Source organism: Felis catus, chromosome A3, assembly GCF_018350175.1.
Source record: "Felis catus isolate Fca126 chromosome A3, F.catus_Fca126_mat1.0, whole genome shotgun sequence".
Taxonomy (NCBI): Eukaryota; Metazoa; Chordata; class Mammalia; order Carnivora; family Felidae; genus Felis; species Felis catus.
In genome coordinates this window covers 128,727,237-128,747,168 of record NC_058370.1, presented here as the reverse complement: position 1 = coordinate 128,747,168, position 19,932 = coordinate 128,727,237, and the positions used below count along the sequence as shown (strand labels likewise).

At 40.0% G+C, this 19,932-nt stretch overlaps 1 protein-coding gene across 11 annotated transcripts in view; it reads right to left on the bottom strand.

Moving 5' to 3' along the window:
* NBAS (NBAS subunit of NRZ tethering complex) overlaps window positions 1-19,932 on the bottom strand; it is a 355,550-nt gene that overhangs the window by 181,421 nt on the left and 154,197 nt on the right. For all 11 annotated transcript variants that reach the window (XM_045054925.1, XM_045054924.1, XM_045054917.1 and 8 more), the window contains 4 exons: window positions 18,640-18,825; window positions 16,777-16,950; window positions 6,614-6,747; window positions 636-698 (listed from right to left, as the gene is read on the bottom strand). In XM_045054925.1, coding sequence (XP_044910860.1) covers window positions 636-698; window positions 6,614-6,747; window positions 16,777-16,950; window positions 18,640-18,825 — 557 coding nt within the window. The remainder of the gene's footprint in view (window positions 1-635; window positions 699-6,613; window positions 6,748-16,776; window positions 16,951-18,639; window positions 18,826-19,932) is intronic.

The window sequence follows — 19,932 nt, the reverse complement described above, 5'->3', positions numbered from 1 at the left end:
ATATTGGAAAAATTCTTATCCCTAAAATTTTAATACAGATATTTAAAAATTACTCAAGCATCTTCATATACACATATAAATACTAGTAAACAGCACATGACTTCCTAAATACTAAATTGGGAAATTTCAGGCTCCAAGACAAAGTTTAATGCTTCATTTTGACAGTAAAGAATATGACTACAGAGTTACTTGAAGGCTTTAGTGCAGTTTGATCTAGTTCAGATAGTCCATCAAGTGCAATATGCCCAAAAAATGAAAGTCAGGAGTATAATAAATATTGTTTGCTGAAAGATACAGTAATTGCTGCAGAAACTAACATTTCTGTGTAGGAGGCATTTTAAAAACTTCATCTAACATTAATCCCATAATCTCCATGAGTTTGAAATTCTAAATAAGAAAGCCGAAGGCTCAAATATCACAGAGCCTGTAAGTGGCAATGCTTGGATTTGAACACAGGTCCGCCAGTCTTCAACGTCCAGGCTCTTACTACTCTACATAGGCTAGCTGTACGTTTGCATTAAGAAAATGCACTCAAATAGAAAGTCAAACTGGAAATACACTAGACATACTAACGGTAGTATTTCTTGGACAGACCTCCTCCCTCAGCACAAAGCCAACAGATTCATTTTTCTCACCTGAGAATTTGTTCCAGTTGGTCAACCATATCATGAAGAGCTGCGGTTGCCTCGGTTTTAGGACTAAAGGATTAAGAGGAAAAAAAATTAAAAAGTTTCAGGAGTAGCTTCTTATATGAAATATAAGACTCAATGAAGTGAAAAAGAGAAACGATGTTTCTCTTATAGTTAATATACAACAATATTACATGGCCTGGGCAAAATTTTAGTCATCTCCTGAATGCATTCAGCCAGCATCTTTCACAACTCAAGAGATGAAAATTAAAAAAAAAATATTGGACTAGAATGATATTCTCTATTACTGATTAGCATGATATGGACAGGTATTTACTGAAGAACTTTTTGCTCAATTCTGCTAAAAGCAACAAAGAATTATAAGTCAATTTTAGTCTTTTCTTAAAAAAAAAAAAGAGGTAGAAAGTAAAATCACCATTTGGTTCTGTTCTTTTAACCAAGAAAACAGGTTAGGAAGCATGTCTCTGCACATTGGCTTTCTCCTCCACCTGTCTATATCCCTACCACCCCCTAGAAGTTTCCATCAGGATTCTATATACTCAGAGGATTTCTTCTATGTCATCATTCCCTCTGCACCCACTTCAATATTAAGGAACCAAAAAGAAGCAAGGCTATCATGTAGATAATCCCTGGAAGGTAGTGGAGATAAAAAGCAAGGCCTCTCTGAGGAAGCATGTGGACAGGGGACTAGGAGAAACATTATCATGGCAAACATCATACACTAATACCAATGTGGCTGGTAGATTTAGTATGGAACAACACACGTACAAGTGAATGCAGGGATTTGGCACAAAAGCTGAGACGCTACTATAAAAGTCCCCTTCCATCCGGTACAACTCTGTGTCCCTAATATGGAGGGACTGCCCTCAGCCGAGCAGCACCGCACCTGATGCTCTCCAGTGCCCCCCACCCCAATGATGCAACTGAATCCCAGCCAGGTCTTAGGGTTTCATTAGTAAGATGACCGAATAAAACTCTTCATCTGAACTTAGAAAATTAAAAATGTCCTAACTTGAACCCCCAAAAATACTCACTATAAAACTATCAATCTTTCCTGGTCTCAATCTATTTGGCAATTATTTGTGCAGTTTACAAAGATTACACTATCCTTTAAAACCAATTTGAGGCCTTGACCTAGAGTGTTAAGTTAGGGTATGTTCCACTTAAAGTCCTTCAGAAGGTCAATTGTCACAGCTACCTTCTATTAACCCACAACAGTAATTTCTTAACTATCATTGTGCAGCTCTACAATAAACATTTGTCACTGACTTTCAAGAATATGGTGTTCCTCCGTTGTGAATTGATATTCACGAACATAATAACTTTTTTTTTTTCAGCCAGATGGAACATGCTGCCTACGTAAGGTACACGAAAAATTAATGAGGTTAAATAAGTGTTCATTTCGTGGCGAAAAAACACGTAGTTTACCATTTGGTAAATAATCACGTAACTGCTAAAAACAAACAACTAATCACAGGAAAATACAAACTGACAAACTTGGCATGAAGAAAAAAGAGAACCTCAGAAAATACTCTGAGGCTCTGAATTTTAATATGGGGCTAATTTAAAATGACATGTTATTTAGAAAATTATAAATGTGAAATATAATCATTAAGAAATAAATGGAAAACAAGAGAGTATCAGGCTATTTTTTTTATTGACAAAAAAAATCTGTTAGATCAAATATCATTAATCTAAAGCCAAGATAAAGAGACATTTCTTAGCCTAGACACTCTTCAAAACCACACTAATTCTGTAATGTAACTGTAATGTCTACATTAAAAAAATGTTCTTTTAATATCATTCCACTGATACTTTACAGTAGGCAAATTACTGTTCAAAAATTAATAGATAGGCTCTAGTTGATATTTATGCTTATTTGATCTTCCTGAAAAACAAAGTCTAATACATTTATTCCTAAAAATTACACACATTACTTGGACGTCAATGAGTTTGACTAGCAGATTCAAAGACCACAACAGAGGCACAAAGCTGAAAGACAGACCATCAAGTTTCCCAGCTGGGCCATCGAAAGGAAAAAACTCCCATCACTCTGCTTTCGGACACAGATGTTAAGAGAGGCCTCTGCATCTCTTGTAACCCTCTGCAAAGAGTAGTTTTACTACTAACACCCTGACAGCCACTGGGTTGAGGTTTCTAAATGATGGGTACAAAATCGGCTACTACATTCGGTAACCGAACGTAGGTTGCTACCAAATCGGTTAGTACAGTCCCTTTACCAGCCTTCTGCTGCCTACTGAAGGCCCATGGCTCTCAGGGGGGCCCACGGTTCCCACAGACACACCTGCTGTTCCTGTTGCTCTTGACTAAGGATGGGAGGTGGCCAATGGTCATAGCTGTATAGGTCTGGGTAATACATACGTGCAGAGTCACTCTGTGATTTACCTTTCCCTACATGAAGATTCCTTCAACTGAGACCAAAGAAGGAAAGGATGTATTAAGCACTACTATGGTCTCCATTTAGCTTTACTCTGACAAGTCTCATTGCCTGCATTCCTTCTTGGTGGTCAGTACTGAGACCCCTGCTGAGGGGAGATGAACGATCAAGATCTCCAAACTACCCAACATCTCTACGACATAATGGACAACATCTGAGAGCACCACAGACACAAAACATCCAAAACTGAAACCTGAAACAAGAGGACAAATGAGGTGCTCACACACAAGGCCACCCCTCAAGCACTCCTACCATGAAAAGGCTTCAGCCTGTCATAGGCTGCCAGACAGCTTTTTCATGTCTTAGATATAAAGTAATGGCCAAGAATCACTGGACATGAAGGAAAGTCCCTAACGGTAAAAGCAGAGATACAAACAAACAGGATATGAATACTGAGAGACCATGGTGAGAACGTGGGTAATGCAGGGAACAGAGGAACAGGTACATGTGCATCTCTGAAACAAGACTAGGATACTATTTTATTTTAAATGTTCCTGGAATTTAAATAAGAAAGCCAAACTAAATTTTAAAATTTGAAAGAGGGATGAGAAGATAAAACTGAAGACACTCTTAGATCATTTAACAGAAGATCAAAAAGCGGGCAAAAGAATAAAAGGGGTAGTAAACAAAGAAGAAAGTGCAAAAAAAAAAAATAGAGAAAGAAAGAGAGTAAAAAAGAAAAAAAAAAAGGGAAGGAAGTAAAAATAAAATTACCAAGGAAACTGATTAGGGAAAGAATATAAGAAAATTTCCCAATGATCTGAAAGACAAGAGTTTCCAGACTGGAACAGACTAACTAAGTGAACACCACAACAATGCATTTAGACTCACAATAAAACACACCCTTACGATACAGAGATGAAGAGAAGGTATTGAAATATCCAAAAAGGAAGAAAAGCCATATATAAAGTAACAACTTAGAATGATATGGGACTACCTGACAATCCTGGGAGGAGAGGACAAGACGGATGCCTTCAAAACGCACAAGGAAAAGATAATTATAAACCTAGAACTGCAGACACAGCCAAGCCTACTATCAAGTTTAAGGGGGCAATTCTGGTTATCTTTCTGACATGGGACAGTCTTCAAATCAAAATACCTCCATGTAACCTTTGACAGGAAGCTATTAAGATTTTTGCTCCATCAAAATGAGAGAATAAGCGAAGGAAGGAGAAGAGAAGAGATCTCAGAAATGCAATATGCAACACAAGAGAGGCGCAGCAAGTCCCGGGATGGCAGTTGCTCAGAACACGCAACAATTAATTCACATCAAAGCAAGAGAAAAGACAAGTCCAAGACAGAGGCTTCAAAAGGAAGACGGGGGAGAGAAGACAAGAAAAAGGGAAGGAACTGAGATATCTTTGTAAAGAAGAGTTTTACGTTCCATCGGAAGACTGAAGGAGATAAATGGGAACAAAGAAAACAACAAAAAAGGAAATGATCCAATTCAGGGACAACAAAACGCTGCAAAAAAAGGAAATATAATCATACCCAGCTCTGTAGAAACAACATTTACTAACACAGTGATGAAACGACGGCCTTAACCACGCTGACAGAACAGTAGGACAAGCAGGTATGGGGAGAGGTAGACCTCCCTGAAAGGAAGTCAAGAATCACGCAGCACTGCGGCAGCAGCATGAGTCTACTGTTTTAGAGGAGGCAGGCAAAGACCAGAAGAAAACCATTATCTACGCAAGTGTTCCTGTTAGAAGACAGGTGTTCAGGCATGACGAAGGGGGGCAGCAATCAACTGTTTATCGATCACAAGTCTTTCGATTCCTTCACTTTCGTGATGTGCATACATTGCTTTATAGTTAAAATTTAGGAGATGATGATGTCTGTTTGGACTCTTGATTTTAGATCGGCACCTCCCACCCCCACTCATTTGTTTCTCTCCATGACGCGGGCTTTTCAAAGTGAGAAGACCAGTTGACTTGCAGAGTGCCTCACCCTCCGTATGTATCTGTTTCCTTCATGTGTTCTTGGACTTGCTCCCCTATCCCCTGATTTACTGTAAAGCAGAAGTTCAGCGCAAGGACTGTAGATTCAGAGTGAACAATTTTACTCGTAATGCATCTCTGCAGGAGGCACAGAACACCAGGCTGACCGTGATACCACACGTGGTAGCTTGATTAAAGATGGTGGCAGTCAGACTTGCACTTTATAAAGCTAAATCTCCCCTTTGAAATAACAAAAGAAATATATTAAAAATATGCTGAGCTAATACTTTGGTATCACGCAAATATCTTTTACCCATCAATCTTTCACCTGACCGCAGTCCTGTGAATGACTGCATGAAACCATTATTTCACACTGGGATGCAAAATTGGTGATTTCTATCATTCATTTCACAAAAAATAAAAATCTCCTTAAAGGAAAAGAGAGAGGGAGCAGCATTAGTCACAACAGTCAAGACATGGAAACAACCTAAGTGTCCGTCAACAGATGCATAAATCAAGAAAAAGTGCTATTTACATGTACACAGTGGAATACTATTCAGCCACACAAGAGAAGGAAATCCTGCCATTTATGACAACATGGATGGGATTTAAGGGCATTATACTAAGAGAAATAAGTCAAAGACAGACAAATACTATAAGACAGTCTCACTTATATGTGGAATCTAAAAACCACCACCACCTCCTCATAGAAAAAAATCAGATTTGTGGTTACGGGGGATGGGAGTGGGTAGAGTGGGAACCGAATAAAGGTGGTCAAAATGTATAAAACTTCCAGGTGTAAGAGAAGTACGTACAGGGGACATAATGCGCTAAGATGGTTATGAAGCAACATGTTCCAGTCAAGGAACAATCTGGGCAAACAACTGAAACCAACCAAAACACTGCTGTATGCTATATTCAAAAGAGTAAAAGATCTCATCACAAGGTAGAAAACTTACTTATTTATGTATGTATGTGTGTATGTATGTAACTGTAGAAGATGAGGGATGTTAACCAAACAGACTTGGCGCTTTACAATGTATGGATATCCAGCCATTACGTTAAACACTTCAAACTTACACGGTGCTGTATATTAATTACAGCTCAATAAAACTGAAAGAAAAATAAAGTAAAATAAAATTATTTATATTCATCCATGATTACTTAACATGCTTATTGTAGGCAAGGGCCCAGAACAAATAATTCATAGATTACCCCAAGCCCACAAATATGAAAAAAGCTTCATGAAAAACACAACTGAAAACAGAGATATCACTGTCTATGCACTTAAAATTAAGTATTTTTCATCGTGGTGGTGGTATTTTTGTTTGTTTTTTAATGGATAATTTATCCAAGTTGACAAAATTACAGTGACTGCTCATACACTGTTGGAAAAACAAAAGTTTATCTCTAGGCTACAGGTTTGCAGATGATTTCATTTTCTTCTATACATGTTTTTATATTCCCCAAATTCTCTCTAATGAACACTCAGGGAAACAACATTTTCGTTTCAGCTGTTAGGACAAAAAGGATGACAATAAGACTGGCACACTGTGGATTCTCACCCGTATCCTCTTTGTGGAAGACATTCTAATATGTCATAACAAAGGGACAGCTGGTCATTTCGTTCACAGTTGTAGATACACTCTAGAGCGACTGCCATCAGTTGGTCCTGATCAGGAATAATTTTTTGTTGCAGCTACAGAGAAAATAAAGCATGCTGTAGTAAGAGTCAGATTTATAGTCCGTTTTTCCCTAGCCCAGTACAACTGTCAATAGAATATTAAATAGTGCAATTAATCACCTGCAAAAACAAATCTTGATTTTTCTTTAGCTTACAGACTTTTGGGGTCTTTAATAATTCTGAATGAAATCACATTTTAATTACAGAATCAGCTAGAAAAGATAATTTGTACCCATAATCTTTGCATCTGCTGAAAACAGATTCTTCAATTTATGACCCATTCAAGATAAAGTGGGTAGAAGAAACACAGTGAATTAAAAAGGCACTTCATTAAAAACATTTCTAACCCTAAAGCCAAATTTTATGTGTTTCAATTACAAAAATATATAAAATTCCTTAACTAATATTCAGAGATGTTTGAACCTACTATTTTTCAGTATGCATTATATATTAGTCATGTAACTAAATAGCACTGACAGTCTATTCAAAAGAAGTCACACTGTAATGCAGTAATATTCAAATCACAGAGCACACTCTGGTGCAGAAAGAATGGCTACTTTGGGTCACTGTCTTCTATAGGATACACCCTTTCCATCGCAAATCAGACTCCCATTCTGGAGTATTTTCTAGGATATGAAAATACTGTATTTGTGCCTTGTTTTTCTCATCTATACAAATGGATATTAACAACTCTCCATAATGTCACAGTTGTGAGGACTAAATAAATTAATACGTGAAGAACGCTGACATGATTACCACCAAAGAAATGAAAATAGAAAGCAGAAACTATATTCTTAGAGCCCTATTCAATGACAAAGTAAGTTTAGAGCCCTCAATGACAAAATAATTTCCATAATAAAGACCTAGTGGGGTTCAGCATTTTAGCAGAAATTCACAAAACAGATAAGAAAGTGATGGAGAGAAGCTACCAAAGGCATCTATCGTCTCGCTGGAAAAATCACATGGATGGACAGAAGAAGAAACATTCAAGGTTATGAGGAAAGTACAGTTTTCTGAGGTAGTATGGTTACAGGAGTTCTACAGATTTCTTCAAGGTGTTAAGAGAAAAACATCCCATTAACTTGACATCGACACGTGACAGTTATCCAAGGTTGCAAAGTGACAGACTGGTTAAAGAGACAAACAGGGCACAGTAAAAGTCATTATTGTTTAATTAAAATTGCTAACTTTTCCTGATTTCTTACTGTGTGCCAGGTACTATTTCTATGTGCTTCACATGCATGAATTCTCAATTCCTCAAACCACCCTGTAAGGTTAATACTAGTTCCATTTCGATTCTACATAAAGGGGAAACTGAGGCCCCAAGAGGCCCTATAACTTGCTCACGGCACAAAGCTGGCTGTGGTCAGGTCAGGAGCCAAATGCAGGCAACTGGCCGCAAAACCAGGGCTAAGGATACCTGCTCTCACAGCCCCACAGCCTGCAGGAACAGGCCCGCGGGAACATTTCACAGTAAGAATGGGAGAGACCGGCAAAAACTACAGCATTCAACAACGCAACTCCTCCAGGAAAATGAAAAGAGACAAACCAGTTTGAATGAAAAGGAATAAATGGAAAACCAACTGCAGCAGAAGCCAAACTCTTTGATGTTTCCCTGGATTCCCCTGCTTCCTTTCCTGCCCTCCCTGCGACACTAAAGAATCACTTGGAAGTTAAAGGTTCTAGAGTCCATACTTGATCATATGTGTTCAAAATCTCCTGCTGAAAACCCTTTTGCAGTCCTACGATGTGAAAGGTAAAACATGAACTTTCCGCCTTCCACTCAAGTCCTTCGTGCCTGGTGCCAGCTCACTGTTCTGGTCCTACAAACCTCTATGCAAATTTTAGTTCACTCAAATTCAATTTCTTGCCTTCATCTAAACATGCTGTTAGTCTGATTATGTCTCCTTGTCGTAGTGTACTTCTCAAAAACTCAGTCTTGCCCTATCTACGACCTCCCTAATAATCCAGTTGTATCTCTGCCTGGCTTGAACTTCAATTGGACTTGGCCAGATTTTTACAGCCTCTTACATATGCTCAATAAATGTTAATCCAAAGACTCTATCCTCATTCTACTCTGATACATAAATTATTTTTTCCTCTTTATATTCCTATGGCATCTTTTTGTTTGCTTCCCGTGCCATTTAGTATATCTTTCCTAATGCAATCTATTAGCACATAAATTGTAATGATCACCATTTTAAGGCACTTACCACTTGTGCTCTGTTCATCTACCTACAAGATGTCTAACTTCATGAAGTGTAAAACACACTTCCTCTTATTTCCATCATGCCTGCCCTAATATCTCAGTAGTGACTATTAAACCACCATTTGCCCCACCTCAAGCTAACAGAAAAGAGCCCCTTTAAAACTTTCTAGGAAGTCAGTGAATCTTCCCCACCATGAGTAGCAGATTATTCTCCATGCTACACAGCAAGGTAAAGTGTAGGAAGATTATAATTTTATTTTAAAGAACAGTCTTGGGTGGCTCAGTTGGTTAAGCGTCCGATTTCACCTCAGGTCATGATCTCACGGTTCATGGGTTTGAGCCATGCATTTGAACCTGCTTCAGATTCTGTATCTCCCTCTCTCTCTGCTCCTCCCTCGTTTGTGCTCTGTCTCTCTCTCTCTCTCTCTCAAAAATAAACAAACATTAAATGAATGAATGAATAAATGGATGAATGAATAAATGAATTATAAATAAATAAATAAATAAATAAATACACAAATATCTTAAAATTATGCGCTACAGGCAAGTAGATGAAAAGCAGATGACAAGACAGGATATCTGGAAAACCCCAGAGAATAAAGTAATACAAGAAACTAGTAAAGGGGCAGAATACAAAATTAACATACAAAATGAATAGCTTTCATATATAAAACCAACAAACAGAGGAAGTGAAGGTAGGGAAAACTTAATTTATAATAGAAAAAGAGAAAACTAAAGGCTTAGGAATAAATTTAACAAAAAATGTGCACAAGCTACATGAAGAACATTTTTAATACACCTGAAAGACAGTAAAAAAAAAGACAGAATAGAATGATACCCTCTTTTTTTTTAATATGAAATTTATTGTCAAATTGGTTTCCATACAACACCCAATGCTCATCCCAACAGGTGCCCTCCTCAATTCCCATCACCCACTTTCCCCTCCCTCTCACCCCCCATCAACCCTCAGATTGTTCTCAGTTTTGTTGTTTTTTTTTTTCAACGTTTATTTATTTTTTTTTGGGGGGGGGGGGGGACAGAGAGAGACAGAGCATGAACGGGGGAGGAGCAGAGAGAGAGGGAGACACAGAATCGGAAACAGGCTCCAGGCTCTGAGCCATCAGCCCAGAGCCTGACGCGGGGCTCGAACTCCCGGACCGCGAGATCGTGACCTGGCTGAAGTCGGACGCTTAACCGACTGCGCCACCCAGGCGCCCCTGTTCTCAGTTTTTAAGAGTCTCTTATGGTTTGCCTCCTTCCCTCTCTGTAACTTTTTTTTCCCCCTTCCACTCCCCCATGGTCTTCTGTTAAGTTTCTCAGGATCCACATAGGAGTGAAAACGTATGGTATCGGTCTTTCTCTGTAGGACTTATTTCACTTAGCATAACATTCTCCAGTTCCATCCACGTTGCTACAAAAGACCATATTTTATTCTTTCTCATTGCCACGTAGTACTCCATTGTGTATATAAACCACAACTTCTTTATCCATTCATCAGTTGATGGACATGTAGGCTCTTTCCATAATTTGGCTACTGTTGAAAGTGCTGCTATAAACATTGGGGTACAAGTGCCCCTATGCATCAGCACTCCTGTATCCCTTGGGTAAATTCCTAGCAGTGCTATTACTGGGTCATAGGATAGGCCTATTTTTAATTTTTTGAGAAACCTCCACACTATTTTCCAAAGGCACCCATTTGCATCCCCACCAACAGTGCAAGAGGGATACCCCCTCTTTTTGAATAGGATGACTGGATGTTATAGAGATACTGGTCTCTTGCTCTCTCTGCCCCTCCCCAGCTCATGCTCATGCATGTGCATGAAATTAATTAACTGAACCTTAAAACTTCAATAAATAAATAAATATTAGTCTTGCTAGGCTAATTTACAAATTTAATATAATCACAGTAAATATAAGCTATTTTATGGAATCAAACAAGTTGTACTACAGTTCAGATGAAGAAACAAACTTTTATAAGAATAGCTTAAAAAAAAAAAAAAAAAAAACCTAGGGAGAAAAACTATAAAGGAACACCACCCTTACCAGACTTTAAAAGCACACTATAAAATCTCTATAATTAAACAGTTGGTCCCAGTGTACAGACAAACCAGTAACAATATAAAAACTCTAGGGGAGCCTGAGTGGCTCAGTCGGTTGAGCATCCGACTCCGGCTCAGGTCATGATCTCACAGTTTATGAGTTCAAGCCCTGCGTCAGGCTCTGTGCTGACAGCTTGGAGCTTGGAGCCTGGAGCCTGCTTCGGATTCTGTGTCTCCCTCTCTCTCTGCCCCTCCCCCGGTCACACTCAGTCTCTCTTTCTCAAAAATAAATAAACTTGCAAAAAAAATTTTTTAAGTCTAGAATTAGAACTAAATGGAAATCTGATATAAGACAAAGGTGGCATCTCAAATCACTCTAGAAAAGACCAAATTTGTAATAAATGGTGCTGGGACAACTAGGTAGCCATCTGAGGAAAGAAATTAGACCTCATGTCACCACACAAAAAAATGAACTCCAAGTAGATTATGGATCCACACAGAAAAATAAAATCATACAAGTACTGAAAGAAAATGAGTGGATTCTTCTTTGACCTTGGAGGAAAAGGCTTGCTCACCATGACTCCTAATACACAGGCAATAAAAAATTGCTCAATTTGTCTACACATAGAGATAAAAATTCTGGCTGACATAACCCACCAGAGACAGAGTCAAAAGATAATCTACCAACTGAAAGAAATATACACAATCCATACCATTAAAAAGGGGGGTAATTATGCCAATGTACCTGAATTTCTACAAAAACAAAGCACAAAGAAACAAAAATCCAAATGAAAAACGGGGAGAAGACAGGAATGGACAAGTCACCAAAAAAGAGATAATCCCCTCAAATACATGAGGACATTTCAAATTCACTCATAATTAAATTCAAATTAAAACACCCCTGAAATACCACTTTCCACTTCCCACATTAGTAAACATGTTAAACCATGGCAATGAATTCTGTCCACAAAACTGTAGAGAGACAAGCATGGTCTTATACCGCTGGTAGGAATGTCAACTGGACCAACCATCCCCCGTCCCCACCGCCCTGAAGGAAACTCTGGCAATGCCGACACAACCCTTGCCTGTAGGCTCAGGATGCCCATCGTAGGAACACACCTTGAAGGCATACCAAAGACACAAAACCGGGGCGCCCGGGTGGCTCCATCAGTTAAGCGTCCGACTTCAGCTCAGGTCGTGATCTCACGGTTCATGGGTTCGAGCCCCACATCGGGCTCTGTACTAACAGCTCAGAGCCTGGAGCCTGCTTCGGATTCTGTGTCTCCCTTTCTCTCTGGCCCTCCCCTACTCATGCTCTGTCTCTCTCTCCCAAAAATAAATAAACGTGGGGCGCCTAGGCGACTCACTCTGTTAAGTGTCTGACTTCAGCTCAGGTCATGATCTTGTGGTTCATGAGTTCGAGCCCCATGTCGGGCTCTGTACTGACAGCTCAGAGCCTGGAGCCTATTTTGGATTCTGTGTCTCCCTCTCTCCCACTCACGCTCGCACTCTCTCTCTCTCTCTCTCTCTCTCAAAAATAAACATTAAAGAAAAATTTTTTTAATAAATAAATAAAATAAACATCAAAGACACAAAACCACATGGGAACAAGTTATTCACTATAGCATCGTTTGTAATTACAAAATACTAGAAAAAACAGAAAGCTGGGGAGACTGAATAAATGAATTTTTAATTTTATTATTTTAATTTATATAGCCTCACATGGCTAGAGGTTACCATACTTAACTGCATGGTAGAGTATACATTTTTCAGTTCCCTAAGGAGTATGGGCCAAAAGCAGGCAAGCAGGAAATCGAAGACAAGAGTTTAAAGTGTTAAGTAGACTTTCCCACTTATGCCACTGCTGGGATACAGGGCCTACGTCAGCACCCAAAGCTTCCAAACTCAGGCCTCTGGAGGACTGCACCATAGAAATACAGGACAGCTCGAAAGAGGAAAGTCCTTCTGAACCTTGAAACAGTTTGATTCCCCATCAGATGAAAGTGACTTTCATCACTAAGAGAACGACAGGAGGAACAGAAAAACAGGAGTGGGAATTATCTGCAGCATATAGCATGTGGATTTCCACCAGAATCACTGGATAAATCGTCAAGTGCACATTCCAGATCCCTACCCCCCAAATTCTCATTATATCTGGGTTGGGCCTAGAAGACTGTTATTTTTTTTAATGTTTATTTATTTTTGAGAGAGACAGAGACAGAGACAGAGAACAAGTTGGGTAGGGGCAGAGAGAGAGGAAGACACAGGATCCAAAGCAGGCTCCAGGTTCTGAGCTGTCAGTACAGAGCCTGACGTGGGGCTCGAATCCATAAACTGTGAGATCATGACCTGAGCCGAAGTTGGTTGCTTAATCGATTGAGCCACCCAGGCGCACCCCCCCCCCTTTTTGTTTTAAAGTCTTGGGCACCTGGGTGGCTCAGTCAGTTAAACGTCCAACTCTTGATCTGCTCAGAGTTTGTGAGTTCGAGCCCCAGCATTAGGATCTGCGATGACAGTGCAGAACCTGCTTGGGATTCTCTCTTCCCTCTCCCTCTGCCCCTCCCCTGCTCACACTGGCTCGCTCACTGGCTCTCTCTCTCTCTCTCTCAAAATAAATAACAATCAAAAAAATTTAAGTTCATAGTTCCCATACACAGATGCATTTTTAAAATGCTAGTACAGCAGACAGAGAACATGAGAAGGCAGAATATTTTATTCACAAATCCTCTTCATCCAGACTTGCCCAAGTTCCTTCACAAGTTCTACTTTCCAAAGGGCCATTCAAGCAAAGAACAGCAGCTTAAAATCACAGAGGAGTGCTTAAAATTAGGATGTTATACAAAAGAAGAAGAGTTTGTAGCATACACTACAGTTAAAAGGGCAAGTATGTATCTGTATTATTGTCCCCAAATATGCACTCCCCTCTTCCCTGCCTTATTAACATCAGGCTTGGCCACAGACTTCCTCTAGCCTGTGAAATGTGACCGGATGTCACGTGACATACGTTGAGCTGAGTTTTAAGAGTCACTGTGCGGTTCTACTTTGTTCTTTTTCCCTGTGCCACAGCTCAGCAAAGGGGGCCTGCTCTTTTAGCCACGTCCCAGAGCGAACAAGACATGGAACACAAGAGAAGCCCAGCCACAGCCTGTATGACACTTGCAAGTGATGAATGTCTGTTCTAACCTACTCATTTGTTAATGCAGCGTAACTTAGTCCAAGCGGTCTGATACAGAAATCAGTGCTCCCGTGATATTACTGTAAATACTCTGCGCCTAACACATGGCAGATCTTTTTGGAAAGGGCCAAGTAAAGTAAAATAAAAACAATGCTCCAAGCACAATCCTAATAAGCAAACAAATGGAATCAAGTGACCTAAAGCATCATAATGAAACCCAGTTTCAGTCCCTCGCTCATCATCTGCCCTCACAAAATTTACTGAGCACCTGCTCTCTACAAGGCACTGACACTCTGGCAACACACAGATGCAGGGGACATAGAGAACACACATAGGAAACGAGGGTGGGAGAGACAAACATGAGTGTTTTAATAAAAATAAATAAACACCAATTATGAGAGTGTGACATGGGTTATTACAGAGGCAGGGACAAGACCTGTCATAGCATAGGTAAGTCACAGGTGTCCCAGCAGAGGGAATCTTAGACAGCAGGATCTTGAAGGGCAGGTAGATGTCTGCAAAGGGAAGGGAAGAGAAGTTGACCATCCCTAACAAAGGAGACAGCCTATTAAGACATAAAGAGGCATGAAAGACCGAACAAGGTGAAGACAGGGTGAGAAGTTCAGTGTGAGTGAACTAACACATTCCTTCACAGAGGGAAATGAGGCTCAAGAGGCAGACTAGAAACAGACCACAAACAACCACAAAGGCTAGAGAGCCTAACGTTTACCCTGTGGACATTGGTAAGCCTCTGGAGGCTTCCCGTAGATCATGATCCATGAACATGAGCAAAGTTCTGTTGTGGAAAGATAATATTGTTAGAAATGTAGAGGTTGGATCAGAAAGGAAGAGCCCAGCAACTCCATTGTTCTCTGCTTTGATGTTTACATATTTCAACAAAAGCAAATGACCGTATGTTTTATTCAAAAGGCGCATGCTAAATTGCCAAGTAAAAACAACAAAAAGCTGATGACATACAAAGGATTTACAAGACTCTGTAAGGAAGAAGTATCACAAACAAGATTACTAGAAAGAATTTAAAGTCACTTCCTTCTTCCTCATAAAACATTCATTTTCAATCCATCCTGCTTCTCACATTGTGTTCTGCGGTCTTAAGCAACCCACCCTTGGCTCACAGTAAACCACCCCAAATTCAAAACCAGAATACTAAACGGGAGCTGCTTATGAGAAGATAGAAAATTTTAAAACGCCAAAGAATACATATATTTCTGACAAACGACCCTTTCAGAAACCAAAAAATGTGTAAGGTTAGCTAAGCAATGTTTTCCTTTTTTATCTGGATTATACAGCTTAAGACCATACACTTCAGAAGACTTCAGACTGCAATAAAGGTTAGCTCAAGGAAGTGCACTCAATTCGAATTCTGGATTGGAAGAAGGCTTCAATGGCCTCTGGCTTGAACCCCAATCCAACCCTTTGACTCTCACTGCAAAGTCAGGGCGTTCGAGTGGCCATGCCACCCCGCTTGAGCCACTGCCAGCCAACAGAACGGGAGCCAGTATCTCTTAAAACAACATATTTGATTTATGGCTAAATTAAGAGGTTATTTACTTTGCTAAAGTATACTGTACTTAACAAAATGACTTATTGCCAGTGAATGTGAACAACGACTTGAATTCTACAGCAGTACAGAGCTTTAAACACAGCTGACCCTTGAACTGTGTGTCCACTTATATGCCAATTGTTTATAAATACGGGACAGGACTGTAAATGTATTTTCTCATCCTTATGATTTTCTTAATGATGTTTTCTTTTCTCCAGCTTACTTTATTATGAAGATACAGTACAGAATACATATAACATTCAAAACGTGTTAACCGGCTATTTATGTTATCAGTAAGGTCAACAGTAGGCTACTGATAGTTGGAAGTTTTGGGACAGTCAAAATTATAAATGGATTTTCACCTGCATGGGGGGGCAGGGGTTGCTGCTCCTAAATGTTGTGTTGTTTGAGAGCCAATATATAGTAGTCTTAAGCAAATACAAGAGATATTAAGAAAAATCAGAGTTCCTTATGACATCCTAAAGATTTTCATAAGTATTTTGAAGGTCCTAAAGGGTGCGAATCTTTTCTTCTTCTCCTGGCGTTAGGGTAAAGCATACTGGTTAAGAAAACAGCTGTGAAATTAGAATACCTATGTGTGAACCCAGGATCCACTCCTAACCTTGTGACCCTGGACAACTGCCCAACCACACTAGATCACAATTTTCTTTCCCTCCAATATTAATAAAAAATATCTACATCATAGGATTGCTATAAGGATTAAATGGGTTAACACTTGTAGAGTGCCTATCTATAGTAAGAATTCAGTATCTACCAACTATTAGTTTTTTTGGTATTGATATATATCTATATATATAATCAATACAATAGAAAGTCAACAAACTTATGAGTAAATAAATCAAAGTACATATAAACTTCCAAAAAATTGGTGGACTGAATTGTTGAAACATTTTTAAAGAATAATATGACAACCATTTTCTTGTCTGTTTCAAGTGAAGTTACTTGCAAAGCCTATTATAACAAACTGACAGATAAGACATAATTATGCAGAGGAAGAAGTGCAGAGATTTTTTTAGAAGTTAGAGTTTCTACTTACATCTGGTTTGGAGTGCTGAAATATCTTCAGGGGAAATTTTAAGTCCCCTTTAGCTAAAGTTACTAAATATTCTTTTAATAGCTCATTAGCCACACCAGGAGACTGTTTCTCACAACGATGAAGGAAGGGAACCATCCACTGGTAGGCACTTGTCACATACTTGTCCTCAGAACACTGAAAATACAATCAACCAAAACAAACACACATTAAATACCTATCATGCCAGACAACAAGTTCAAGAGACTGAAGTTAAAGACTTGAAGGCCAACACTTCCTAAAACAGACACTCTGGTTCGCCTCTCCCAGGCAGCCTGAGAGGTAGCAGAATGGCCTTCTGCCTGGGACTTGTACAGCGGACAGCACTTGGGGCCCTCTCTTCAGGACCAGGGCCACTCTGGGTCCCTCACAGCCTATGCCCAGCTCTGGAAGACAAAAATGTTACTACTACTGCTCCAACATGAGGTCTCCCAGAGTAAAGAGAGGTTCTACCTACAAAAGTGTGTGTGTGCGTGTAAAAGATATCTCGAGAGACGGAGAGAGAACAAGCGAGCCCAGAGATGGGAAGAATAAAACAGAAAAAAGCAAAGAGACAGAGGAGCATAAAAAAAACTCTAGAAGGGGGGCAGCTGGGGCTCAGTTGGTTGAGCATCTGACTCTTGGTTTCAGCTCAGGTCAAGATCTCACAGTTCATGGGTTCGAGCCCCATGTCGGGCTCTGCACTGACAGTGAGGAGCCTGCTTGGGATTCTCTCTCTCCCTCTCTCTCTGCCCCTCCCCACACTCTCTTTAGCTCTCTCTCAAAATAAATAAACTTAAAACAAAACAAAAACCTCTAGAAGACAACTACTTCAGAATAGTCTCTGAATCCCAGAGTCTCTCCCTTCCTTTTCCTTTTCCTTTTCCTGTTTTGTTTTTCCCCTTTACATCCACCTTCACAAAACTCCAAATGACACACATAATTTTACCCATTCTCCCTGACATCATACAATTCCTTCTTTTAATTACGCCAGGAGATAACACCTAAATCCCCTAAGAGGAGTCTTACATGTAACACAAATCAATTCTCACTGGCTGGAAAATCAGTGGGGGAAAAAAACTAGTAAGCAACATGGAAGGCAGGGCCAGAGGGAGAGAGAAAAGGCTGACTGATAAGAGGGAGAAAGAGGACAAGAGAGAAAAAGGAAGGAAGACGAAAAAGAAAGTACATGAGAAAAAAGGAGAAGAGTCAGGGAGAAAGGAGCGCGCGTGGGGCAGCGCAGGGACAGGGATCCCATGCCTTCCCGGGCCGCTTAGAACCAGTCTGGCCTGTGACAGCTGGCCCCCCACAGCCCCACCGTTCTGGTCTCAAAGGTGCCTCTCTATTCAGTGGGTTCATGAGAAACCAGGTTCTAACGTTGGGGGGTGTATTTCCTCCCCAGGGTGACCCAAGAAGAATCCAAAAGTGGCTGGGCAAACCCTCGTGAACTTACGAACCACTAAGCCAAGATGTTTTCTTCACACAAGCAACCAGCCCTCTGAATCCAGTACTTTTGTGTAAGCAAAACAGAGAAGTAATTGGGAATTTTAACAGTGAAGGCCTAGAAACATGACTCCTAGAATGACCAGCTAGTTTAGAAATCTGCTAGCTAAAAGAAAAAAAGAAGTTATATACAGATGATTATGAATAAAGGGCAAGCAAGGTACAAGAACAGCCAAAATAGTTTGGGATGCCTTCAGTAATTTATTCAAAAACTGGATTTTTTTTTTTTTTTTAAGTCAAGAAACCTTCCTTTATTTACTAAATTCTCAGGTTTGGAGGCCATTTTATCTTTGGCTTTGAGACCCACGTTAATCCAAGTACACAGAAAGTTAAAATAAAACGTACACTACTCATCAGCAATCTTAGTTTTTCAATGTCTTTCATCTGCTGGAGTTCTTTCAAGGTTAGGGTTAAATCGCACCCGGCTTCATAAACCAAGGCTTCCAGGGTAACCAAATTATCACAGAGAACCAGCAAACCGGGAATGTTCCGCTCCATTCCGAGTCGAATGAGTGACAATGCACAGTCGACCTGAAACAGAAAAGCGACAGGAAGACTGAGTGTTTCATCTCCCACATCTTCTACAGTCAAAGCCTCCTGTACAGAATCGGACTCTTGTGATCATCTTCTATAAGACTGCGTTATCAGTAACATACATTTATTTAATACAAAAACATTAGAGTTCTTTAGCAAATATACCAGCAAACTGTTTCAAAAGAATCAGTAAGAAATACTGAAGATAATGAAAGACAAACATCTTAAATTCATAGAGCATGACAGTTTAAGAGCAATTTCATATATATTTGTCTATTCTTACGACATCAACACGGGGGGGGTGGCGAGGGGGAGCTATTTAGTGATAATGCCAAATTAATCCTACTTTCACTATATCATTCTGCTCCAAAAACAAAATGTTTGCTTTCATATTCCTGTTCACTACCTACCCTTCCACAGTGCCTCCTATATAAAAAACATTCAATAAATACTTGCTGAATGATGAACTCTGGTAGACACTTTCTCTGTCTCCATTCAAATATTTGCCCTTCACTGAGACCAAGACGAAGAATGATTTTCCTAGACATGCTCAGGACACAGCAACTGGACTCCCTATCACTTGATTGGGTTTATGAAAGGACATAATTCGGGCTGATGGCAAAATCATCTAACGTGGCCTTAACTCACCGCTTCTCGTACTACTCACTTACACCCTCATCCTAGACTACCAGTTATTTACTAAGGACCTTCCGTGAACCAAGCACCATTCTAAGTGGTAGGAATAGAAAACTGATGAGGTCTCTTCCTTCAATGATCTCCACCTCATAGGAAAACTCACCCAGTAAATCAAAGACTGAAGTAGAGCAAGGATGAGTGGGGCCTCAAAGAAGGGGGCACGTGGCCCCACCTGTGAGTGTCACAAAGTCTCCCTGAGGGAGGAACACTTAAAACGTCTCCCTGAGGGAGGAACACTTAAAACGTGCTGTAAAGAATCCATGGATACTGGGGTCCCCTCGGGGGCTCAGTCGGTTAAGCGTCCGACTCTTGATTTCAGCTCAGGTCATGATCTCGTGGTTCGTTGAGTTCGAGCCCCACATTGGGCACTGAGTGAGGAGACTGCTTGGGATTCTCTCTCTCTCTCTC